Source organism: Carassius auratus, chromosome 18 (genome assembly GCF_003368295.1).
Source record: "Carassius auratus strain Wakin chromosome 18, ASM336829v1, whole genome shotgun sequence".
Lineage (NCBI taxonomy): Eukaryota > Metazoa > Chordata > Actinopteri > Cypriniformes > Cyprinidae > Carassius > Carassius auratus.
The window spans coordinates 19,472,473-19,499,761 of NC_039260.1; the positions used below are offsets into that span (position 1 = coordinate 19,472,473).

The 27,289-nt window shown below is 36.6% G+C and overlaps 1 protein-coding gene across 1 annotated transcript in view; it reads right to left on the reverse strand.

Annotated features, from left to right (window-relative positions):
- The window catches only part of LOC113118617 (contactin-5), a 284,385-nt gene that overhangs the window by 105,489 nt on the left and 151,607 nt on the right, over window positions 1-27,289 (reverse strand). The window contains exons 3-5 of the mRNA XM_026287922.1: window positions 25,202-25,405; window positions 12,698-12,821; window positions 11,771-11,946 (exon numbers count right to left, since the gene is read on the reverse strand). Of these exons, the coding sequence (XP_026143707.1) occupies window positions 11,771-11,946; window positions 12,698-12,821; window positions 25,202-25,405 (504 nt within the window). The remainder of the gene's footprint in view (window positions 1-11,770; window positions 11,947-12,697; window positions 12,822-25,201; window positions 25,406-27,289) is intronic.

The window sequence follows — 27,289 nt, forward strand, 5'->3', positions numbered from 1 at the left end:
GACAGGGAAGTGCCAAAGGCAATAGGCATCTGGTCTGTCCTGACTGAAGGGTTAAAAATATCTAGGATAACATGACTGGTTTTTATACAACAGTGCAGTAAATCACTTCTACTGAACAATAGCTGATCTTTGCCCCTGTCTATTATGAAATCTGACAGACCGCTACATTCTCTGGTGGAACGTATGATTTGAAAAGCACAACCTTGACATGTTTTCTGACATATTATATAGACATCTATGCATATACAGCATGGCAGAATAATGCTCACGGGTCAACGATAAACACCTTAATTTCAAAGAGTGATAGAACCGCATTACAGAAAAATAAACATTTCACAAATTTTGCAGAAACATATGGCATGTTGTATGTGCTTTAACCCTCTGAGGTCTAAGGGGGTTTTGGGGTCCTAGAGAAGTTTTGACATGCCCTGACTTTTGTGCTTTTTTCAGTTGCTTATAAACATTTACATGGCTAAAGTCTATAAACCCTGTATTCAGTACAAAATGGGCTACAATAATATATAAATATTATGTATGCAATAATATAATGTTATGTATGTACATGATTGTGTTTTTGAGAAAACAATGTTTATGTTCGGTTAGTGAAAACTAGAATTTTGAAGTAATTGAAATAAGGTCATGAAACACATACAGAACATGTTCAAAAGACTAAAACCTGGAGCTTGTAGCCTAGAATTTTTGCTTCAAAATTATGTGAAGATCATCTTGTTTACTCACTCACAGAAAACAATAGATTGATAAAAAATTTCTAAGATGCTTTTTGTTTCAAAAGGGCATATGTGAGTAGGCATGATTGACCATGAATATTATTGTGATTTACACCTGAGAAGACAAAGGCCCAAATAATGACCTGCATAATGAGCATTTCAGTCAGGTGTGTGACTGAGAGGGAAGAGTTACAAGAAAGAATGTGAGCACAAAATAAATGTATATTTTTTATGTTTGTAGTTTATTTAGAATATATTTAATTATCCCACAAAATAATGTAATATTCAATTGCGAGTGCAGTTAATCAATTTATTAGGAACAATCAAAGCTGACTTTAACAGCTAAATTTTTTGCATCATTACTCCAGTCCCACGAGCCATCAGAAATCCTTCTAATATTCAGATTTTCAAGCTTTATCATTGCAGTGAGTGAGTATTGCACTTGAACATTCAACAAATCGTCAAATAAAGCACGTGCATTCTTAATGAAATGTGCCTCACACAGCTCCGAGGGGTGAATAAAAGCCTTCTGTAGTGAATGCATGTGTTTTTGTAAGAAAAATATCCATATTCCTATGTAATAAACACATTTCTCTCACGTCGCCTGTCATACGTGGAAGGCGATCCGGCAAATGACGCAGCATGTATGTGCAGTGCACGTGCCTCTAAAATATGCTAGTCTTGCTAATTCATGACCAGCGTTTTGTTTGGTTCTCTCTTTGCATAAGTCACTAATCCCGCAATGCCAACGTACTACGACATCCGCCAGAACGGCTTCCGCTCATGACAGATAACGGAAGTGAGAGAAAGGTGTTTATTACATTTTAAATATGGCTATTTGTCTTACATAAACACATGCATTCACAACAGAACACCTTTATTTACCCCCCAGAGCTGTGTGTGGTATGATAATAATAGAGCTTGAAATAGCCAGGACAATTTTTTATATAACTCTGACTGGATTTGTCTGAAAGAATATACACCTAGGATGACTCGAGGGTGAGTAAAACACAAGCTAATTACAATTTTGGGGTGAACTAACCCTTTAAAATAATAAATGATATTCGATTAAATTCAGATTCTTGCAAAATATCATTTCTGGTACTACTATATCTCAGTGTTGCATTTGACACTGTCAATCATAACATACTTCTAGAGAGATTGGAAAACTTGGTCTAGCTTTCTAGGATGGTAGTCAAATGGTTAAGATCATATTTAGAAGGGAGAGGGCATTATGTAAGTATAGGAGTGTTTTGGCCTTTGGTTTGGCCGCAGATGCATGGTAGTGGGCCTTAATGCACTTCATTTCATGAAATGTTTGTTTATTCTTCCCATTTATTTAAACAAATAATTGAATAACAAGAAAAAAAAAACATTCAAATTAAGATACACACTCTACAAAACGAAATTTGTTACAAAGAAAATAATTTTCTTCCCTTCACCCGGTTCGATTTACCACCCCTTATGACGTTTACAATTTTCTTAATTAGCAAATTGAACTAAACAAAACACAAACCAATAATATTTTTACATAAATAATATAAAATAAAAATACATGGCTTTCATACATGGCAAAACTTTCTAAAATGGCTACAACAGAGAGCATAAGTCAAAGTGGACGTCCATGAAATACAGAGTACCACAAGGCTCAATTATTGTATCGCTTTTGTTTAGCCTATATACTCCCACTAAGTTAAATAGCAAGAAAGCACCATGCTTCCTCTCACAGCTCTGCTGATGATACCCTGATTTACCTAGCCTTATCACCAAATTACTACAGCCCCATTGACTCCCTCTGCCAATGCATTAATGAAATTAACAGTTGGATATACCAACATTGCAAGAATTTGATGTTTTGTTTCCAGTGAAGACTTCATGCCTTTATTATGCCTACAGTTACATTTGGGATTGATTTTAAAGAAATTGTACTCGTTAATAAAACACTCAATGGCCTAGGACCTAAATAGATTGCAGATATGAGATGCTCACTGAATATAAGCCTAACAGACCACACAGATCATTAGGATCGAGTTAGTTAGAAATACCAAGGGTTCACACAAAACAAGGGGAATCCGCTTTTAGCTATTTTGGAATCAGCTTCCAGAAGATCTCAGCAGTGCAATAACATTTTAGCTGTGCATTTATGAAATGAGCACTAAGCGATGTGCGACTATATTTCATGCAACACGAAAACAATTGGACTGTATTTTTTATGATAAAATAATTTTCTATTTCTGTCTTAAAATGAATTTTTTTAACTCATTTTTAAATAATTTTCAAATTATTTAAAATAATTGTTTTATTTTTGTGATTGTTGTTTTATGAATAATTTAATTTATTTTATGTTAAGAACTTTAAATTACCATTGTGTATGGAATAAGATATATAAATAAACTTGCCTTGCCTTAAATACCTCATATAATAACAAGTGAAAATAAATCATGGAACTTTTGGAAGCACAGTGCTCTTCGATTAAAGAAATCCAAACCAAAGAGCACAAAAAAAAAAAAAAAAAACATTTGAAGCCTTGTTATAATGCCTAGTTCTGTCCTGAAGCACTAGATAGCAAAGGCTGGATGGTTTTTAACATAACTGATGATATTCACAACATTAAACAACTTGGTACAAGCTGGCTGGTTTCTTGTTTTACATTTAAATGGCTGGTTAGCATCCACTTGAGCATTTTGTAGCATGCTTTCAAAATTCCTCTGAAATCCACCACTTCCCCAGCTCCACCTGAAAAGATCGGCTATGGGTTGTATTGCCAATCCAAATATTGGATTCAGTATAAAAAAAAAAAAAAAAAAAAAAGTAGAGAATTCACAGCAGTTTTTTTTTTTTTTTAATTGTAACAAATTTGTGAAAAATAAGTTATTTTATTTTCACATTCTCTATTAAAATACCTTCCCAAAGTTTTTTTTTTTTTTTTTTTTTTTTTTAATTTTAACTAATTTTTGAAAAATAAGTTATTTTATTTTCACATTCTCAATTAAAATACCTTCCCAAAGTGATATATAAGTTGTTAGAATCGGACTAAAAATGACTACACCTGTTTGATCTCGATGGAGTCAAAGTCAATTTTGAGAATTTTTTTTCTTAATGTTTTCTGAAGGTTCCAAAGCAGCCACCAATCAAAATTTCATCTTTTCCTCCAATTATTTTCTTAATGAAAGTAAGAAAAACTACTAATGAACTGCAAAAATCACTTTAGTGTGCTCATTACAAATAAATATATTACAAAAAAAAAAAAAAAAAAAAACTTATTTTTCCCTTTTATTGTTTGATTGACATTAATGTGACAGAAGACCTATATAATGACTTACTGTAATACACGGATCTAATATAATGTTAGACATCTGATGCTTTTCTCCAAAATTTCCCCAAACATTCACTAACAGATGAATTGCGTGAATAGAATACTTAAATACTGTAATTCTGTGTATGTGCGCATATTTATCTAGATTGCGTGCCATCAGTGTCGTCTTTATGCTTCTGCTTCAGAAGACAGTTAGCGTGAGAAGCGAGCAGAGAAAAGGTACTCTAAGAAAACGTACAAATAAAGATAATTTTTGATATTTAATTAGTATTTGGAGCATTATGATCGCTAGACGAGGGCTTTAATCTGCCGTCTGTAACTTTTGTTGCTCTAGCAGTTAATAAATGCTCTGTTTATGTCTATGGCAAATCATGCAGGTACTGGGCTACTATGCAGAAGTACCTACCCGAACCAGTCTAAACAAAAACACTTATTATAAGTGTACCATAGTGATTCAGGAGACACCAAAAACACAGTTTGGAAAATGGATTCATGGTGTACTCACTTATTATATAAAGTTTGTAAATTCTGAACACAAAAAAGTTACGGACTGCAGCTTTGATATACTCAATATCTGAAATTGTGTATTGTAACATTTATATAATAATATAATTTAATGTACATATTTTGTACATACGTGTTTTTGTATTGTACATATGCTTAAAAAATGCAATTACATTAATTGCTTTATTCTGCATTCTACTAACTGTGAATAACTTTGCAACTACGTCAAGTACTAGTCATTATAACGCTATCTCACGACCAATTTGTACATATTTTATGAGGTGGCTTATTCGTATGAATTTGCACAACCTCACTCACGATTTTATATGATTTGTCTAAACCCCAGTGACGGTTAGGTTTAGGGGCGGGGTTAGGTGTAGGTAATTCGTACAATTTCATACGAATTGTGCAACTTGTAAAATACATACAATTTGGCAAATCGTATTAATTTGTACGAGTGTAGTCGTACGAATTCGTACGAATAAGCCACCTCGTAAAATATGTGCAAATTGCTGTGAGATCGGGTTGCTCATTAGAGTATCAATATACTGTCTGGTTAATCTCAATATATTTTGATTGTCCTCCAACAAAAAATCTGATGTAACTGGAAGTATATTAGTATAACAATCTGAAGTAATTTAGCAAGAACTTTTCAACTTGTTCTTCTAACAATAACAATAACAATAACAATAACAGTCTGCTAATACTCATAGTTAGTTAACATGTAATTTTAGTTTTTTGGACGTTGACATGAGAACACCCAAGGCTAAGATCTAATGATCTAATGACCATCTGGATTCCTGCCTTAATAATGATAAAAAATAAAATAAAATCAATAAATAATTGATAAAAAAAAAATAAAAATAACTTGAGTTGACTTTGATTCTGGTTTTACTGTGTAATTCATCAGCACATTTTATACTAATGTGATAGTTCATGTAATTTATTTATTTCCAAACTGAAATGTCTTGTCTCAAATCTGAAAACAACAAATGTAAATTATTTAACAAGGCTCCTAACACATATGCTGGCTCCGAAATTATTGTGAAGCTTTTGCATGCATTTTTATTCATTTCAATGTGTAACCATGAAAATTGACATCAGTAGACATGCACAGACATGCATAATCACAGGCATTCACACTGCTGCCAGCATTGCAAGGAAGCACAGCATACTTTGTTGAACGCAGTCTGGATTTCCCTTTCATTGTGATTTGCCATTCAAGTTGAACAGCTTGTGTTTGGCCACTATGTTCCATCATTTAGTCACATAGCATTTTGGGGCATTAACTCGTAGTCTGCCATTCTTTTCATTCCCCAAAGCACTTTAGCTTTCTCTTTTCATTTGTGCACAGTCAGATGCTCCTGCATGAATACAGCCATCCTGGAGAAGATAAGCTTGCCAACGTTTCAATCGTACTGTTAACACTCCCCACTACAGAGAAGCTGTTAATCTGTCGCATTTCATGCGCTGCATGGGTTTGAGAGAGCTCTGAAGAGCAAGTGGGCTGTGTGTTAGTTGTGTTTAAGAATGAATATTTTAGAAGAATGAATTCTTGTTGATCACTTCTGTGCAGAGACTGCTAGTTTTTGCTCACTGAAGTCCTTCATTTGTGAAGAGCTTGACTGCTGCGATTGCTTTGTCTTGCCTTCAAAGTCTCACTGCAGCATGATCCACTGATAAAATGTGTTCAAGCACAAAGATATCTGAACTAAATAAACTTTTCTCTGTTCTCTGAAAATAAACTTAAATAAACAGAATAAGATCATGGTAAATTATAAACACATCTAAAAAATGAGCATGGAATTACATTCAAATGTGTACCATACTTCACATTTCGCGGCAGTTTTAAAGTTAAATGCCCAGTGAGTAGCGCTAAAACGCAGGTTCAAAATGTGAGTTTGGCACATTTTTGTTACGTTGGTATAGGCACGTATTGTAGTGTAGTGGTTCATAATTCAAATATCTGATGAATGTCCATAAAACCTAATGCTCTATCATGTTGGAAATATCCGCTACACCAAACACAACCCTAAACCTACCCGATAGTGTTAACAAATTCAAAAGTGATATTAAAACGTATTTGTTGATGCTGCCGTGCTATTTTAAATTCCTTATGTGGGCTTGAGCGTTACGTTTTAATATCACTTTTGCATTTGTTAACACTATCAGGTAGGTTTAGGGTTGTGTTTGGTGTAGCAGACATTTCCAACACGATAGAGCATTACGTTTTATCGACATTCATCAGATATTTGAATTATGAACCACTGCAATACGTGCCTATACCAATGTAACAAAAACGTGCCAGACTCACATTTTTAACCTGCATTGTAGTGCCACTCACTGGGCATTTAACTTAAAAACTGCCGCAAAATGTGGAGTATGGTACATAATAACGGTGTTGCAGAAATGTACATAGAGGCAAGTATTTCAAATGAGCCTGGGTTGCTTTAAGTTTAGCACTAATTTTCATTGAGTTAAATGTTTTCATTCCTATTAGTGTTTTTAGAAACTATCAGCAAATGAATCAGTTATCAGCTAGATTCTCTACCTTAGTATCATATTCCTCTAAATTCAATATTGGTTAACTGTTGTTACAGTCCATTTGTGATCAGCAAGGATTTCTTGCACCTCTCCACAGCAGCAAAACCACAAAGAGCCGTCAACAGGCACAACACCTGTGTTTAACGCTCAAACCTACAGGGACTTCTCACAATGTAAGAGAATGAGATCAAAGCTATCTTTTTTCCATGACAAACGAAAGCATCTGCTGAGAAATGACAAGACACCTCTCTGGGACTGCAGAAAAGGAAGAAATAAAGTTTAAGAGAGAGCAATTCAATAGTTTATATCTTATTTATGCGAAGCGGGGGGTTGGCAGGCCGGGCCGTTGGAATGTAGCAAACGTCTGTTGCTTCTCCCCAGCTCCAGGCAGGAAAGAAGGATTGGCATGAGCTGTGTAATGTATGGCCTTGGAAAGGTGATCTCCTCCAACAAACTGTCACAAGAGAGCCAGGCTGGGAATCCCATTGTAACAGGGCAGATTATTGATTTATCAGGCGCTGTCACTACCGCCTTCTTGTTCTCCATATCAGCGAGTTATCCCTGGCCCTCGTCAATTCACTCTAGACATATGAATTATAACTAATCAATGCTCTCCGCTGTAGTCTAAATGGGAAAATAGATTTTCTTTTCTTGTTCCTACATGGTCAAAGGAAAAGATGTGATAAATGACATATCTTTAGACAGCTAGGGTCATGAAACATGAGAGCGGGGCGACATATAACGAGTTTTCTTTCTCATTTTATTTCTTTCTCCCCTTGCTAATGTAACAGCTGCTGTAAATTATGAGGGCAGCCGGTCATAGCTAAAATTGGCATCATTTACACGACTGTCAAAAACTAAGCAATGAATTCTCGTGATGAGCGTCATACTGTAAAAAGACCTATGTGAAAATAATGGATTAGTAGTTAGGATAGAAAAGATAAAAATCTGTTGACTGGGTTTCTTCTTTTCAGAGCGCTCATCTCGTATTTTCCTTACCCCTCATCTTGGATGGTAAAACGAGACCTTTGTAAGGTAAATCGATATTTGTCTGTTCTCAAATATAAGGGAGGATGGGAGATAAGATAAGAATCTGCAAGAACCGATGCTCTCATTTCAATAATTGAGTGGCAGTCAAGACAATACATGACCTTTCTAATGGGTATTTAAACTGTATGCACTGTGATTAATCAAACTGATGTCTGATTGGATGCTCACATACGAATGTGAAAAAAAAAGTCCTAATATAAAGTTTCTCCTTTATCCAATTTGCCTATCCACAATGAGATCCACCATTGTACACTTTTTTCTGTCAATCAATCAATCAATCAATCAATCAATCGGTTTTGTTCATTCAGTTTACCAATTCACAATGAGATCCTTTTCCTGTTGATAATAATAATAATAATAATAATAATAATAATAATAATAATAATAATAATAATAATAATAATAATAATAAAAATAATAATAAAAAATTATGAATAATGTATGTCCCCTCTTAAGTATTACTTACATACATACATACACAAATGCATTTCTCCTTGACCTGTGATGGCACCAAAACGTCACACATCTGAGAAATCCATGAGATCAAAGTGTCTTCCAATTGTGATTTTACACTAGGTTTTATAAGCTTACTCACATGCACCGAGCAGCTATGCACCCTTAATGCACCAGGGCCTTTAAATTCCAAGCCACTTTTAGCCACTTTCTAGTTCAGAGAATCCAGTTCCTGATGGCCCTGTTTTCTTTGGTCAAACAGAGTAGAGTTCTGAACAGAACCACCCCTATGTACATATCCACAGGCTTTTTCTTTCAAGATCTTTCCATGATACCTGAGTCACATCCTCCCACTTTGGAGGGGTCTGCTGAGAGAGGACTGGATCTCAGAAGGGAGTGAGATCAGAGACATTCCCTCTGCCTGCAGTCTTCAAAGCGTGGCCTGGTAACTAGCTTGAACCAGGGAGTTCTGCTTCTCAAAACAAAGAGACAGAAAAAAAAAAAAAAACCAACAGGGAGCACAACACACAAACTGTGAATGGAATACAGACCAGTAGTTTTCTTTCTCTTCCGTTTATATATATATATATATATATATATATATATTTATATATATATATATATATATATATATATATATATATATATATATATATATATATATATATATATATATATATATATTTCTGAGTCTCCAGGGAGCTGTGGATACTCTGTGCAAACCAACCAGTTTCCCTGGCAAGAGTTGTGAAAGGTCTCTTAGCAGGGGAGGGCTGTGACACATCCGTGTCCGGGCTGAAATACTAGGCCCCTCTCCAAACGGCTGAATTGACCATCTCTGGGAAACTCATGCCTGGCTTCCTCAATCAAAGACAGCAAACAAAGAGAACCGAGCTAAATGTTCCCCTACTGCTGGATGGCCAGAAGAGCTGTTTGCATTTTATGAACCGAGACCTCGACCAATGCACTCCACACAGGGAATCATTGCCTTTAATCATTTTGAAATTGCACAGCAGTAGCTGCCAGCAGAAATCAGCTCTTGCAGCTTTTAAGCGCACTTTAGATTGCTCAGTCCTTGGATGACCAGCTAGATTTGTGGAAGTCTGAAGGTTCAGAGTGAATCCTGATCAGTTCAGTATTACTAGTTGGAGGTACTGATACAACCTGATTACAAAACAGTTGAGTTTCACTGTTTCACAGAGTAGGAGTCTCAGTGTTGTTCACCACAAAAGTCTTATTAGTTTTAATGTGCACAATTTGTCAGATATTCACATATAGGGTTGTTTTACTCTCTTAGGTGATGTCATCAGGTCTTAGCAAATGCCAACACTCCAACCAACTGTGGAAAATCAAGTCAAAGCTTACATTTGCCTCATTGAATATCCTGTTTGACTCACAAATACAAAGTGGTTGTAAATAGTGTAATGTCGGCTTGGGTGTCAGGGTGTTTAAATAATGGTCAATTCATTTTATTACAACCTGGTTGCGCATGTTGGGATCATGAGATTGTCCCCTGCCAATAAGAGTGAAAGATCCTTGGGTGTCCAACAGGGTGATGAATGGTGGCCATTTGTTATGTGGAGGCCTGGGAAAAGCTCTGCATCCCAATGTCTGCTGCCAGGAGCTTTCCTTTGTCTCTCCGACAGGCCTTCAGAATGGGCAACAATGACCGGAGCAAGGTTATAGCCAGGCAATGGACAAGGACGACAGAAAAAAAAACACAACCCAAGAACAGTGTTTTCATGAGCGCTGGCAGCTCATATGTAGACACAAAGAAAAGACCGGATGATTTTACAATCTCGTTCGTGGTGCTCTTTTCTTTTGCAGAGAGGGAACACAAAATGCAAGGCGGATACCATTCTGCATGTAGGTGAGAGAACATGCGCAAACACCTCTTCAAAATTACAGTCTGGGAAGTGTAAAACAGGCTTCCTAGCCACAGTTATAATGCATTTGCTGTTCATAAGAATGTTACATCACACATACACTAAATGTTTGTTTTTCTACAGAAAACACCATGGGCAGTGAATAGTGAAGTACACAATCCCACTGGGTACGCCAATAAAGGTATTATGGCCACCGCTCCTGGGGAAACTGTAAGCAAAACTAACTATGTGTTTTCCAGCAAGCAATTGCGCCTCTAGCTCCACGCTGCATGCTTCCGTGGCTTGTGATGATATTTTGGAGGGAAGCTAAGGGATTACTAGGGAAAGAAATGTGCTTTTTGCTTGTTTTGTGAAGCAAAGCATTAAGGGCATTTTTCCATCTGATGAAGAAAACTTCGGGGCTAGATTTTAAGGAAAGGATCAAAGCAGCATGGGAATAAATTTAATTGCATTTACTTTTAATTAGTAGCATTAGAAGGAGACAGTTTTAGGGTGAGCATGTGGGTATGCCCAGTGGGAATAATATCGATATGAAATTAAAATAAACATTTCACTCTAAACCTGGCCAATGCTGAAAAGTTAAACAATTAAAATCACCCAAATAATTAAAACCATAACAAAACAAAACAAAAGAAACAATTGAAAACAAGAAAATTATTTTACTTCGGCTAGATGCCAAGGGAACTTGGGGCCAAATTTACTAACAGCTTGCACCAATGCAAACCGTCTTTTTTGCATAAACTAAAATATGTCTGTGCTAAAAAGGTGTGACCTTACTGAATATGCATTTGTAGGAGTTTCCATTTCAGATGCAAAATATATGGGAGGAGAGTATAAAAATTAATCGCACAACGTGATTTATTAATGTTTGCCCTCGGCAAATTACGGGTATTTACACCATAATTTACTGGCCAAAATAAGTATGTTAAAAGCAGGCAGTAATTTGCACTGCTCTTGGTAGATTGGGCTGGTCAGTATGGAAATGATAAAGCTGCGTCTGTGTTCTTTAATGTGCGCATTGCTAGTAAATCACCCGCAGGATTTTCCCCTCCCATCTGCGCTTTAATGGGATTGCGCTTTAACGCTAATCTGGCCTCTTTAGTAAATCTGGCCCATGATGTACTAAAGTAAGTAAAACTGAAATAATAAAACACAACAAAATTAGTAAAAAGGAACTGAAAAAAAAAACCCAAACAAACAAACAAAAAAAAACTAAAAACAAAACATGATAGTTCCTCGATGATATTAAAATCTACATTTCAGCATCCAAAATTTGACAAATTACTCACAGGCAAACTGCAGGAGGGCATCTCGACTCTGGACGGTGCCAATGCTGTTTTCAGCTCTACACTGGTATCTCCCATAATCAATGGCCTCGCTTGCATTGTGTATTATTAAGTTCCCATCAATCAAACTGTAGCGGAAATCCGCTTCTGCATCCACTACGGATCCGTTGATCAGCCAACTGCAAAAGCAATGAATAGAAAATAAATTAGAAAATATAGAAGAAAAAAAACATAACAATAAATCAGCTGCAACTTTTTGATTCTGTTTTTAAATAAAGTTTTCTACACTGAGGAAACTAATTGAAGACCACTACTAGTGAAAATGTAGGAAACGTTTACCTTTACCAATTATATAGTAAGCAAAAGTGGTTTGTCCCCAGCTTGGTCTCAGACGTGTGTTTTTTTTGTAGGTTTTGCTAGAACATAGTGATCATATTATAACCACTAAAGAGCTTGTAACTTGATGTGTCTTTATATCTTAGACAGGAATATTCATCTATATTACGACCCAGAACTCAAAACCAGATCAGTGTCTAAGAGCTCAGTAGCACCGAGTCATCATTCAATCTTGCTAATGTCCCATGTTTATTTATACTTATAGATGTTCTGCAAACCCTCTAAGCGGAAACATACACTGATGAATTGATGGCTGTTTCCTTAAGGATAGAACTTCTGAGAGACTGTAACGCATACGCGGAATCACAGTATAGTACAATTTTGTGAGTAACATGATGATTCTAGGACATTATATAAATTCTGATTAGGAATCCACAGAGAGAAGTCCAACATCTGCGTCATTAGCTTTAGTCTAACAGAAATGCCACTCACGCAGGATAATAAGGATTCACAGTAAGCTCCAGAGAAATTAAATGTCATTTATTATCCATTTAATAAAATATTATCCATGTTAATGAAATGAGTAAACTGTACCTGTAGGTCGGAACAGGGTTTCCTCTGGCTTCACAATTCATTATAACTTTCTTATCATCCGAATCCAAGGAGAAGATTGCATCATCTGGCTCTTGAATGAACACTGGACCAAACTCTTCGCTCTCTGGGGTCAGATGGAGAAAGAAAAGCAAAAACAGGGTTAACAAAGCTATAACTTGTGATATTATAACCCTAAAATCTAGGAGTCATACTTATACCCTAGGGGGCATATATTTGTTTTGTGAATATTTAATTTTTTGAAAGATTTTTCATCATAATATTCTGTATTGCTGTAGCATTTTATATGCATATAGTTGCTGGGTAAACAAATAAATAAAACATTACTTATTCACACAAAAACAATTGATTTGATATTGTACATAATGCAAGGACATGATATATGTGTAGTCTAGGTTAGTAACTGAAGGTTGCGGGTTCAAACACTGCAACGGGTGAAGCATGAGCTATCACTACTGTACCCTTGAGAGAGACACTCACATTGCCTTCAAGTCCTTCTGGAAGTTCCAACTTATGAGTTCAACTTATGAAATCTTATTAACTCAATATAAAATTGCAGCCGTATAATCATAACAACTTGCTGGGCAACTTCATATTTCTTTCTCTCTTTTTTCCCCGACAAAGACAGAGGGCTTTTTTTAGTGCTTGTACAACAACATGAAGAATGGAAAAAAGTGAGTAATTAAGGGTGCAACTGATGCTTTAATCTGTGTATTTTATCATTGTTGTGCTGTGAAAAATGATGGGAAAGTAATCTTTTCGCACAAGCCAGCTGCCTCATGGAGAAGCCAAATGAGTTATGTATTCGGCAAACATTGTATTCCTAAATTAAACAAACAGAAAATGCACACAAACTAAACTGTGCCACCAACAATGACGATTACAGCATCAGATCAATTTGGTATGAACTATGAAAATGTGGACTCAAAGAAAATCCTTGCCTGCTACTGGAAATTATACCATAATGTCATTTTTGACCCTTGTAGGGAAATTAATTTGGATGTGTGTTCCAAATGCAGGCTTTGCAATGCAGTATCTTTGTCAGACACAAAATGGTGTTTTTACAATTCAAAGCAGTTTAAACTCTTTCTACCAGTCCAGTTGGATATACACGGCAGACGGTCTACATTAGGAATCCTGTTAACTGTCTCATATATTCAGCCCCCAGGGTGAACTCAATAACATATCTCAGTAGAATAACTGAGAGTCCTTCCAATTAGAAATACTCAGGAGATCTGCTCCTTCGTTGCTTAGTGAGTTTATGCTGAACAATGGGACCAACCCTAAATCTCAGATTGTTTCACAAACATTTTAGACATGTACCATGCTAATGCCACTTTGAAAATTATTATTATTATTATTATTATTATTATTATTTGGATATATACTATGCTAAAAATACATTTTCTGGACATGGATCTTAGTAATACTATAGTCTCAGCTTTCAAAATCTGTTAATTTTATTATTAAATTCAACAACTAAACACTACTGTTTTGGCCATAACTATGTATAGGATCCACATTTGACCATTTATTTTTTTAAAGGTCCCGTTCTTCGTTATCCCATGTTTCAAACTTTAGTTAGTGTGTAATGTTGTTGTTAAAGTATAAATAATATCTGTAAAATTCTAAAGCTCAAAGTTCAATGCCAAGGGAGATATTTTATTTAACAGAATTCACCTACATCGAACGACCAGTTTGGACTACATCCCTCTAGTTCCTGCAGTAATGAAGTCACTAGAACCATTTTTTGACTAACCTCCGCCCACATGAATTCACAAAAAGGGGGCGTGGCCTTGTTGCACTCCCACGGAGAAGAGGGAAGAGTTGCATTTGTAGATTGTGTTTGTCGCCATGTCGTCGAAACACTGTTATTTTCATCTAAGAGTCCAATCATCTTTGTTTGGCCTTCCCAGGGAAGCTGTACTTAGAGATCAATGGTTACAATTTATGTTTAACTCGGTTCTCGAAAATGATAATCCACATGTAAAACTATGTGCAGCACATTTTGCTGAGGACAGCTTCCTCAATCTCAATCAGTTTAATGCCGGATTCGCACAAAGATTATTCCTGAAAGATGTAGCAGTTCCCTCTTTGTCTGGAGAAGGCGTTGTTTATGGACCACAACCGGTAAGTTTATTTTATTATTTAAGTTAGTGCGTTTAACAGTTTCTGTAAATTATTACACAAAGGGCAATGCTGTTTAGCTTTGTTAACTAGATAGTAGGGCTGTACAAAAAAAATATAATGTGATTTTCATGCGCATCTCGTCAGTAAAGGCGTTCTGTGATTAGAAGTACATCTCCAGCACATGCGTTCTTTTACTGTCTATGGTTCAGATCAGGATTGCCAGGTTTTGAAAACAAATCCTGCCCACTTGCTTCTAAAAACTACTCCAAAACTAGCCCAATCTCGTTTCCAGGAGGGCAGCGTGCGCTAAGCTGCTGTCAAATCACAACACAGGAACCGCTGGCACAATCAGAACTCGTTACGTGTTTCTGAAGGAGGGACTTCATAGAACAAGGAAGACATTAGCCAGTTTTTATGACAGTGAAAACAGCGGTATACAGATGTGAATTGTGTGAAAAATACTGTTTTTTTTTTTTTTACACAGGAAACATGAATATGTTATATTGCACACTGTAAACACAACCGAAGCTTAAAAAAAACACAAAAACGTGACCTATAAGTAACATTATGATCCACTATGGTACATGCATTAGAAAATAATTAAGCATCTTGCTATGTATTAAAACGTTAATGGTTCTTCCATAAGTGTATGAAGGTATCAGAGTACTTTTTTTGTAAGGATAATGCTGTTGATGAAATCGTCAGGTCTTCATGAACGGCTCTCCGCCCTCTGTTCAGCATCCGCTATGCGATAGCTAAATCTGGCAAATATTTTTGTGCAGGAACAGAATTAGACAACAGAGGGAAAGAAGAGATGAAGGACCTGTGGGCGCAGAGTTCGCGTATAACTTAGTCATTTGCAGTGGTTTGGGAGTCAGATATCGAAGCTCTGGCTCTATTATTTATACTCTGTGCTGCATGCATAATACATCCCAGTGTGTACAGGCTGCAACATCGTCACTGTCTCGAGCTGCTCTCTGCCCAGGTGTCAGCACACCAGTCTCAAATCTACAGTCTGTGTAGCCATACGCTTTAAAGAACCTGATGACTGGGGTCTCCACTACAACCTACATCACTGCCAAGACAAAAAGCACATTTCTTATACATCACAGTCTGTTGCAATATTTCCCAGAAAAAAATATTTAAAAAAACATCCTGATAAGAAGAGAAAATATCAGATCCAAAGGGGATATCATGAAATTCAGTGCTACTAACATACAAAAGAGGCAAAACCCAAGAAAGTAACATGCAATGGAAGAATTTGTAAATAAAGCACTACACTAAAAGACTATGGGTGTTGTGCTTGTTTGTTTGCAATGACATTGCTGTGTGGTTGCTAGGGTGTTCTGAAGTATTGCTAGGTGGTTAGTAACCGACCCAGATCAAAATAATTCATCCTCTTGTCTCTACACTCTTAAACACAAAGGTTCTTCATCGGCATCTATGGTTCCATAAAGTAACTTTAACATTCATGGAACCTTTCTATTTCACAAACACATACAGACACACATGCGTGCATGTGTCACATATACAGTGACACAACTATGTCATTAACACAAAATCCTGGAAACTTTAAAACTGTTCATAAGGCTCTGGTCTTTTACTTTAAGCCTCTTGGACTTTTCAAGCTCTTTAAACAAAATAATATGATTTTACATCTACCTTCAATCAACTTCCAACACTGTGAAAGAAGAGGTCCTCATTTCATTCAACTAAAAGCAAATTTTAATTTGATCAATTTGGTTGTGAGCTGATTTTCAGTGCATCTGTACTAACAACAGAGGAGAATCTTTTTGTAAAGCAGCCCTCAATTCACTCTAACACTGTGTCCTCCGGCTGCCTCTCGGCTGACTGTGGGCCTTTGAGATTAAAGAGCTCTCCCCTGCACAAACACTCCCACTCAGCCCATATGCTCCCTGGCTCGTTTCCGTCTCCTCAACACCTCTTCTCAACAATCATCCTCTGTCTCTGTGAATTATTTACAGATCTGTGTAGCTTAGACAAGCTTTGTGTAATTGGGCATCATTCTTAGAGAGAAGAACACAAATGTCTCTGACAATACAAAAAAAAAAAAAAAAGCTGTTTTTATATATACAGTGTGACATTATTATTATTATTATTATTATTATTTTTTCAAAACTAGATGAATAAATAATCTACAGCAAAAAAAAGAAAAAAAAAAAAAAAAGAAAAAAAAGAACAGCAGTTATAAAATTAGCCGACTGGCTAACACTGTCACTTTTACAGAAATGTTGATTAATGTGTGTTGCCCTTGATAAATAAATAAATACATAATTGGTAGTTAACATACACATTTTGGGATTTGATGTGGTTAAATACACCCTTGTCAGTAATATTTGCTTTTCTGCTTACAGATACCTTGCTGCATTACCTTCTCATAATCTGTGTTCATATATACTGCATATTGCCCTTTCTCTGAGGATACAAGCCATCACCCAGCACAATGAATGCAGTTTCTCTGTGTGCATGCCAGGCCTCAGGCACAATGCATTCTTACTGCTGCACAATTTCTGATTGCAGTTTTTACTTCACTATTCCGTGATTTTTAGATCAATGCATAGTACCAACTATCTGGAAAACTTCAACTATTATACCTTTTCCTTAAATCAATAAAACATTAGAGCTTAGTGACTTTCGGCCAATTGCAATGACCTCTTTAGTGTTTAAAAGCTTTGAAAGGCTTGTTAAAAGGTATGTCAAAAACCCAACATATATTGCACCTTTTGCAGTTTGCCTATCAGCCAAATAAGGGAGTGGACGATGCAATTTGAACATTGTTGAACATTGTATACTAGCATCTTGAAGATTCTAAAAACCATGTGAAAATCTTATTTGTTGATTTTTTCATCGGCTTTTAATACTATATTGCCAACTGTGTTGGTCAAAAGATTAACCACAGAGTTTAACCCGGATGGGGGACTGATTATGTGGTTGCGGGACTTTTTAAGGAACGGAGTACAGCGAGTGAGTGTGGGTGGATCAGTATCGGAGAAACAAATTACTAATGTCAGATCCCCACAAGGCTGTGTCCTCTCACCCCTGCTGTTTAGATTATACACAAATAACTGTATAAGTGCCCACTCAGGTAGATTTCTTATCAAATTTGCAGATGATACTGCACTAGTTAGTCTACTAAAGGGGGACGAGGACAGTCACGGACCTGTTTTAGATGAATTTATCTCTTGGTATGACATGTCATTCCTTAAGTTAAATATTTAAAAAACAAAGGAGATGTGTATTGATTTTAGGAAGGAGTCTTCACTGAGTGTAACCAATATCAAAGGGGAGTCAATCCAGAGTGTTGATGAGTATAAATATCATGGGGTTTTCTTTGATCATAAACTGAGGTGGGATAAATGGACTGAGATGGTGAACAAAAAAGGACAGCAAAGACTCTACTTCCTTAGGAAGACGATGTCATTTAATTACGCGTCTCAATCCTTAGAGTTTTTTATAACTCTTTTATTGAAAGTGTTTTTACATTTTGTATCACCTGTTGGTTTGGAAATGCCACAATGAAACAAAAGAGTTTGACTAGGAAAGTTTTGAGTACAGCGAGCAAAATAATTGGTACCCCTTTGAGAGGTCTTGAACAATTTACCAAAACAGATGCCTTAGTAAAGCAACAAAAATCAGTAGGCATCCCCTGTTTGTTAACTTTGAGAAATTACCTTCGGGGCAAAGATTCAGAATGCCAGCGATTTTTAAAAAAGGGGGATAAACTCCTTTCTGCCACAGGCAGTTAAACTGTTGAACAATGTTTATATTGTAGGTGCTTACTGAGCAGGTCTCAGGGTTGATTGTGTGTATCTTATTCTTAGTTTTATTTAATTTTATTCTCTATTATGTATGTTATGTTATTATGTGTATTGTCGGTGCTGTACATGTGCATGTGAAATGCAAGAAACAAAATTTCTCTAAGGGGATAATAAAGTAAATCAATCAATTACATAAAAAAGTGTGTTATTATGATGGCAAACCACAGTATAAACACATTTCATAACTGCTTCAGCAATTTGTCAATGTTTAATAATCACAGAACATTTTAAAGAAGACACTTGGTGATACAATTACGATATTACAGTGGATCACTAACATACTACAAACCCTTTTGCCTGAACTATAAGACAGGGCCCAACCCACAAGCAGTGATATCAAAGGATGAAAATACATCTTTTCTTCAGATCACAGAAAGCAGCAGATCTGGTCAAATCTACTTTGTCAGCGGCTCTGTCATGACAATGCAATTCAACATTCATGTCTGATCCACGGATTCTTGCTGTTGCGAAACCATTTCAATACATTTATGCCTCATCTGTGTGTCTGTGTAAACATACTTCTGAATAAATACTGGCATATTTACAGCTCTGATGAGGTGTCTGTGCAGTGTAAAGCAACTCTACTTGAATTAACTATATCTTTTATTAGCCAATGTCACGCATACCAGTGGTATCGAATAATTATTATAAACATATAGCATTTACAGCTACTGCAGAATTAACAATATCAGCATTACAACCTCTCTAAAATCCCTTTTACCATTGTACAGTGATTAATATCATATCATTTATTTACAGCGCTTATAATTCATTTACAGGTATTACAATACAATTGTGGTACACTGATTTATACAATGATACCGAAATGCATTCATAGTCAAATTTGCTTCAAAAAATACCATGCTACCACCATGTCCAAAAACATGTTTGTTACTAACAAAACTCCACCATCTAACAGACCTATAGGCCCTTAACCTAGTTTTGGTAGCTGAGACAGCATGATATTTCTCACCATTTAGAAATGATCAAGCGACTGGAAAAAGTGGCTGTTCTTCCTTGGGAAGAGAGGAAACAGTAATTTGTTCAGTCTCCGGTCTGCAGACTGGGTCTCCAGTGGGAAACAAACCACTCGCTGAAATTGTACATTAATCAGATATACAGCATAGCTGGAGGACAGGACTGGTGATCCCTCTCCTTAAATGTTTTGGAAAAACATGAAGTATTTTGTTGTTGGGCAAAAGTATCAAACACTTCCTACTGTACTTTTAGTCCTCAAAGTTAACAGATTTTTTTTGACCCAAACAATAAAAAAAAAGAATGTGTATTTTGCTCTCTAAAATCCCCTGGTTCCAATTTGATTGCTACATTTCGGAATTAACTTCTTTAAAACAAACAGTAATGGAAGACTTCACACTTTTGTGTCTTGGAAGGTGCAAGCCAGTAGGATTCAGGAAACTGTTCCAGTTTAACTTTCTTATTCTTTCTTTTATGGTTTGTTGGCCGTGTGACACAGAGATGACCAACCATCAAAAGCATCCTTCTTTCAAATTAAACAAAAGCCTCAAATAACAAGGACCATTTCTTCAAGCGAGAAGAACCTCGCCTGAGGCGTCAGATTTCCTGCCTAGTGAATGCCTTTGAGAGTTTAATCAACCGTTCGTTCCCTCACTATTAAACAGGGAGTGCTCATGGCAGTACACAATTTCACAGATAGGCTGTGACATGTTTGAGTGCACATCATGGAGCCTTTGTATATGTCTAAAAGCTGAAAAGCAATTATAGTAGAGTGCCGCGGTTCACTCTTTCTATTGTTCAGCTCAGTTTAAGCAGGTACAGCCTGTTCAGGTATCATCTAAAACAAGGTCTCTCCACAGGCCCACGCTATATTTATAATGAGTGTACTGTGGTGTGGTATCTGAGAACTGGAACAAAACCAGATCTTGACAGTTTGTGTGGGGACAGTGACAGGGCTTGGCAAAAAAGTGCTCTACTCTAAATACTACTAAATACTGGTGCCTGGCTGATGAGCAATGATGTACCAAAGGGCCTAACATTTAAAGCCAGATACAGTTAAAGAGAGTGACTTCATGCCTAAGTGTTATATTTAAAAGTATGTGGTTTTAACTTAACAAAAAAGGGGTCAAAAAGTTTTGGCTTCATTTTTTAGGTCATGTGCGGCACACTTGTTTTAGATATTTTCAAGGATATTACAGATCACATTTTCTAATAAAGAAGTACTTTAATCACATTATGAAAATGGCAGCAAATTTAAAAGCACTTTTTAAAGTCAGACATACTATATAGTCACTACAAAGATGAGCTTCTAAGCAAAAAGCAAGTGGTTCCATAAGATTCAATAGCTGCTTCAGTTTAGTATTTGGGATGTTCACTTGAGAATTGCTTTGACTGATTCAGTAAAAGTAGTTCACTAACTACCAACCATTCAATAAGGTAGTCGTGTTCTCTTGAAACTATTTTACAACCATGCGGGAGGTCAACAAGGATGTGGCTGTAAATCATTGACTGGCTGGTAGAGGCTGGCTGCAAAAGGAAGTCAATTCCATAGACTCCCCATGTTAAAATACCCATCTTCACACCAGAAGACAAAATTTACAGCCTGGTTAAAAAAATTTTTTTTTGGTCTATATAGCAAATTTTTCCCTTCATGAAAACTGTGAGGGGGTGAATTTTACTAAACATTTTTTATAAGTCATCCGTTTAAATTATATTATGCCTTAAAGTTCTGCATAATTAAGGGCATGGCCACTAGTGTGACAGGTGGATTTCGCTGCTGTCACCACCTTCGAGCTAGGTGGACATGAGACGTTTCTCAATGTCAAGGATACTTCCTTGGCAGGATTGGTCCTTCCAAGTCACTTCCTTCAGAGGCTAGGCGAGACTCCTCTTTAGCATTCGGAGAACACGTAAATGGAACAGGCTAGCAAGTGCACGTAATTGCGTCATTATGTCAGTGAAAAGGTCCGTTTGAATAACTCTGTGAATGGTATCGTTAAATTACTTTGGACAACTTAACTAGTTATTTATAAAAGAAATGTCGATGACGCAACCAAGCTAACAATTGTTAAATGACAGGTCCGGTTCAGTTAACCCTTTGTATTTGTATTTGTATAATTTACACTTTCAATATGGTAGTAATTTGTACTGGCATTTAATCGTTAAACTTTACTTATATTAACTACAGTTATAACAACTGTTTGGTAATGTAAATAAAAGCCGTTAACACTTCCGACTTCGCTAACGTTAGCTATATTTGAATTTTTGAACAAGATAGCAAAGCTGCGCGCATAGGATTGTGGGTGATTTGAGAGCGCGAAGAGCACGAAGGATACACATATGCATCCTTTTCCTGTGTATGGGATATTCTTCGAAAGAAGGACTCAGTCCTTGGTTGAAATTCCAACGATCCTCGACATTGGAACAGTCCTGCGACGGATGTCGATGACGTAGCATCCTCGAAATAGTGGCTTCCGAGGATCCTTTGTTGACATTGAGAAACAACTATGGTTTCAGCAACCTGCTCCCGCCTCTTTGCCCTTTTTTGATTATCCGGGAGTGACGCACGGTGACGCATTGTCAAGATGGCGATGGCCGGCTCCTCCCACTTTGAGCTTAAAAATGTTTTTTTTACAGTCTAAGATTACAAACAGTTCATTCAGCAAGAGAGCGGTTAACTCAAGAACCACTTGACTGATTCAACGAGCGAGTTATTAATTAAAAAGGCTTTTAGTGATTCAAACGCTCAAGCTCAAACTGCTTTCCCCAATTCAGTGAGTGATTTTTTTTTTTACTCAGAAACTGCATTGACCGATACTGTAAGTATGAGAGTTTATCAGTCAAGAATTGTTTCCATTGATTTAGTCAGTGAATGAGTTGTCAACCAATCCAGTGAGTTCATTTTGACAGAACCCAACTACCATTTCTTATTCAGTCATTCAACCCAACTTGTAAAACCACTTAATAACAGTTTATCATTATCACAAGCCATTTATGCATTTACAACTGCATTTACTGTTATTTTCAGCTGTCTGCAGTCACAAATGTAGTACAGGGATCTAATAGCGATCTAACAGGACCAAAGTACATCTACTTACTACACACACACACACACACACACATTCGCACACACACACACACACACACACACACACATTTGTTTTTGTGAAAAGTGGGGACATCCCATTGGCGTAATGGTTTTTATACTGTACAAACTGTATATTCTATGGCCCTACACCAACCCTACACCTAACCCTAACCCTCACAGGAAACTTTGTGCATTTTTACTTTCTCAAAAAAAAAAAAAAACTCATTCTGTATGATTTATAAGCATTTTGAAAAATGGGAACATGGGTTATGTCCTCACAAGTCACACTCTTCTTGTAATACCTGTCTCATACCCATGTCATTATACAGAGTTGTGTCCTTATACAGTATGTCACAAAAACAAGAGGACACACACACACAAATCCAGGAATATACAGTACTCTACAGTAGGCTGTTATTTATCATGCACTCCATATGTGAGAAAGAACAGTGTGCTACAGTAGATGTAGGAAGGGAATAATTACTTCTGCCCACACACTTTTAAGACTTTTATATGCTTCCGTAATATTCATGTGAGGCTACTATTGTTTCAGCTGTGAGATCACACTGAGCTGTTTATTAACAACTGCAAATTTACGCAGTGAACAAAAGTTGTGAGTTTTAAATAGTGCCAGCTGAGAATTACTGAAGGGTATGTGAAGAGAATGTTGTATCTATCTGTCTGCGGTGCGGTGCAGCTTGTCAGAGGCAGCTTGCAGTCTCGGTATGGGGCGAAGTTGAGTGTTTTATGATTTAGCAGCTTGATAATGTCACAGAAATCAGTCATCTCATAGGCGCTCTGTGATCTGTCGGCCTCACTGGGAGAACAGCAGCCCTGCATACCCCCCATGAGCTCTTCTGCATTACAATTCCATGACAACCTAAAGAGTGTGGGTTACACACAGAGGACACATCTCATTGACAATTACTCTGTCCTCACTGTGTGGCGTAGGAAGCGGCACACACTTCAATGACATGACGGCTCTGTTCTGGCTCTCCGACATCTCCTTGATGACCTCTAAACCGATGGAGTGTGGTGATCTGGAGAAGTTGGCGCTACTGACTGCATCATCTCGAATTAGACAGTTCCTGTGACCCCATTCTGACCCAATCAGACTAATTCATCTGTTCCCACTGAACCACGAACACATTGTTAAACACTTCCTGATAACCAAGTACTATGTAATCTTGATAACCTCTTAAATTTTTTGGTGACTTTGGTGAATGTATTGGCTAAAAGCAAATCTATTAAATCAAATATTAATAAAAATAAAACTAAATATAAATAAATACATACATAAATTCAAACAGGCTTTTTAAGTCTACCCGCATTAATTTTTGTATGTTTTCTATACAACCATTCACAGACACTGATGCACTGAAAGCATAACATTCTCTTCCAATCTATTGCCCATTTTAGATTTACCCTCTTCCAAACAACATAAAAACATGGTTGTTTTATATGTCTTTCAGACAAAGGGGCAGAAAAAGAGGGAAAATGGACTTGCAAGTCAGAACTCTGTCTTTGTGAGAAATAGCTATTAATCATCTTTAACCAAATACAAACCAAGTAAAATTAGCCAAGCAACCACCTTAATCTGGCTGTACCTGAACTGTTTGGTTAAGGGTCCTATGTCAAAAACACTTAATCCAAAGAGTGAACTTGTAAATGTCCTCCAAATAACCTAAACAGTCAACAGTTGCAGAATAATTTCCTTGACATAAGTAATTATATCTGTAAAGGTCTCTTTTATAATACAGGCTTCTCGTTCTCTTGTGAAATACATATTTCTCCCAGTGACAACCGCATCCATCAGATGTCAGGCTGATGGAAAGCTGGGAATTTGGGAAGTGCAGCGATGTTTCAATGATCCCTGTTCAATTTCCTTTTGGCCAGGGTCCCCGTCAACTCTAACTGAATAGAGACAGGATTCATTGGTGAGATGTTTAGGTCGCTTTCAATGTTACACAAGACTCCAACACACAGTCCTTGCTTGTTATGCCCCAGATTCTAAAATCAGGTCTTAAATGCTGGATGGTGCTGGTCTGGAGCAGGTCTAGCTTGTGGACCATCAAAACCCAACTGGAAAAGCTATTGGACCAAGGTAATCTTTGAAAGTGTTGACCTTGCAGAGTTCAAAACACAGTTTATTCTGTTGACTAGCATCTTTGCAACAAGATAAGAAAGATGACTGTTGAGTGTGAGCAAACAGAGCTAGTTATGGCCTTATGATTAAGCTGTGGTTCAAAGCACAGAACAAAAAAGGCATATTTATGTCAACCCATCATTTGATCCACTCACTATAAGGTCAAGCTTCTAAAGTTAGTTAGAAGTAAAATGAAAACTCATTCGCTCCAGTATGACGAGAACACAGATCGTTGAGAGTGAGTTTGTATGTGCTCAGCATGTGTCTGTGAATTGGCATGGGATTGTGTGATTCAGCCTCATTCTCACCTTCACTCCTGTAGTCCTCCTGTGAGCTTAGGGCCGAGTATCTGTGTCTGGAAAACGGAGGCCAGTCCTGGCTAGACGATCCCACTCCATGGTTGCTCCTTAACCTCATCCTGGAGTTGAGTGAGGAGGATGAGGAGCTGTCTGCCTTCATCCGCAACACTGCAGCATATGATACAGGTCTCCCGGCAACGGCTCTAGCAAAATCTGAAAATAAAACAGAGGGAGCTGTTACATCTAACAATTCAGACTCATAATGCCAGGCTCTAAGATATACTTGCATGGATTGCTATTGCTCATGTTTAGGGTTAAGGATTTGAACAAACCCCTAGACATATGGTACATGCAAAACTTCAGCACTTCACTGATTTCAGCAATGTTTTTTGTTAAAGAATCACTTGTGATGTAAAGCTAAAGCTCATGATTAAGCTCATGATTTGTTCACACTATACGGTCTGATCGTCAAGCTGTGACTTGACTGCTGAAATTATAAGTGTGAAATAAACATGTGGAAACCATGGAACTGTGGAGCCTCCATCACTCCCATCCACACCACATGTCATGTCACTATGGTTTAATTTCTGCTTTGTGTAGGCTAAAAGAGAGATAGAGAGAGAGAGAGAGAACTGAGTTCAGAGCAATCACTTGAAACATCTCAGAACATCTTAGCTAATCATTTCTTCTGAAAATGTAAATATATAATTACTGCAGTAACAAACTTTAGAATATTGATATTGTTTTATTGCTTTTCCAAGTGATCTTTTTAATGAATCCTTGCGGAATATTTATTTATTTATTTATTTATTTATTTATTTATTTATTTATTTATTTATTTATTTATTTATTATTATTGTTATTGTTATTATTATTATTATTATTTGGTTACACTTTATTTTCAAGTGTCCTTGTTACAGTGTAATTATACATTTAAGTACTGTGTAATATTAATTAGCTACATGCACTTACTACATGGGTATGATTAGGGTCTGGCTTAGGGTTACTTGCATGTAATTATGCATTGCAATTACAAATCTAATTTATTATTATTATAATAGTAAGTACATGAATTGTGTAACATGGATGCTTTAAAAAATAAATAAAGTGTCACCATTTTTTTTTTTTATAAATATCCCTGAACTTCTGTAGTGTATAACATGTTTATTTTTATATATAAAGTAATTACCAATTTTACTAATTAATTTATTCACTGGAACATCTGATCTGCCAGATAGGGTTAATTTATGCAAGTCTTTATTTTTTATTTTTTCTATCTGAAAGACAAATGTGCAACTGTGAAAGGAAAAGAAAGGCTGACAGTTTGACACCTTTTTCTTATGTTGTTGCTTTTTTCTCATTACGAGAAAATTAGGGTTGCAAAAAGGTGTATGTGTCATGAACATTGCCATGTTCTATTGCAAATGCCACTCACACAGAGTGAAATTAATTCTCTATTATATCACGTCAATCAATGCTGTGGATTTACAATTGCTACAAATGATTCTAAATGGCCCATTTGTGTTAAAACAGTGCCAAAAGAGGAAGGACTTATTGAATATCTTAATTAAAGAGCCATTATACACCTGCTGAAATCTCCTCATTCCGCTTTTTGACAATTAGAACTTTAGCAAAGTGACTAAGCGCCAACGCACCAAGCCATCTGACTAAACTCACAGATGCAACGTTCAGTAATGAGGACAACCCCACAAATGACAATTTAAATGCTTAATTCTTCGCATGGCACATAATCGTTTATAGACTGTCTTGCTCGGAGAGAGGGGAAGTAACCTCTAGAAATTAAAACCTCCCAAATCACGGATCTGTGTTTGTGGGGAGAAGCACTTGAGGAAAAAAAGTGAGCTGACATTTATGAGGTCCTAATTAAAGACAGACCTTTTAATACTTGCAAAATATGACCTTTGCTGTCCTGAACCTTTAGAATATAGCTTCAAAACTGGAGACTGAGAGCTACACTGAGGGCTCCTTTTCTCACATAGAGAGAGGAAAAAAAAAACTGTCTCAAATGTGCATGCATCCCTAGGCAGAAAAAAAGGAAGAAGAAAAAAAAAACCCACAAAGAAATGTTACTCCCAG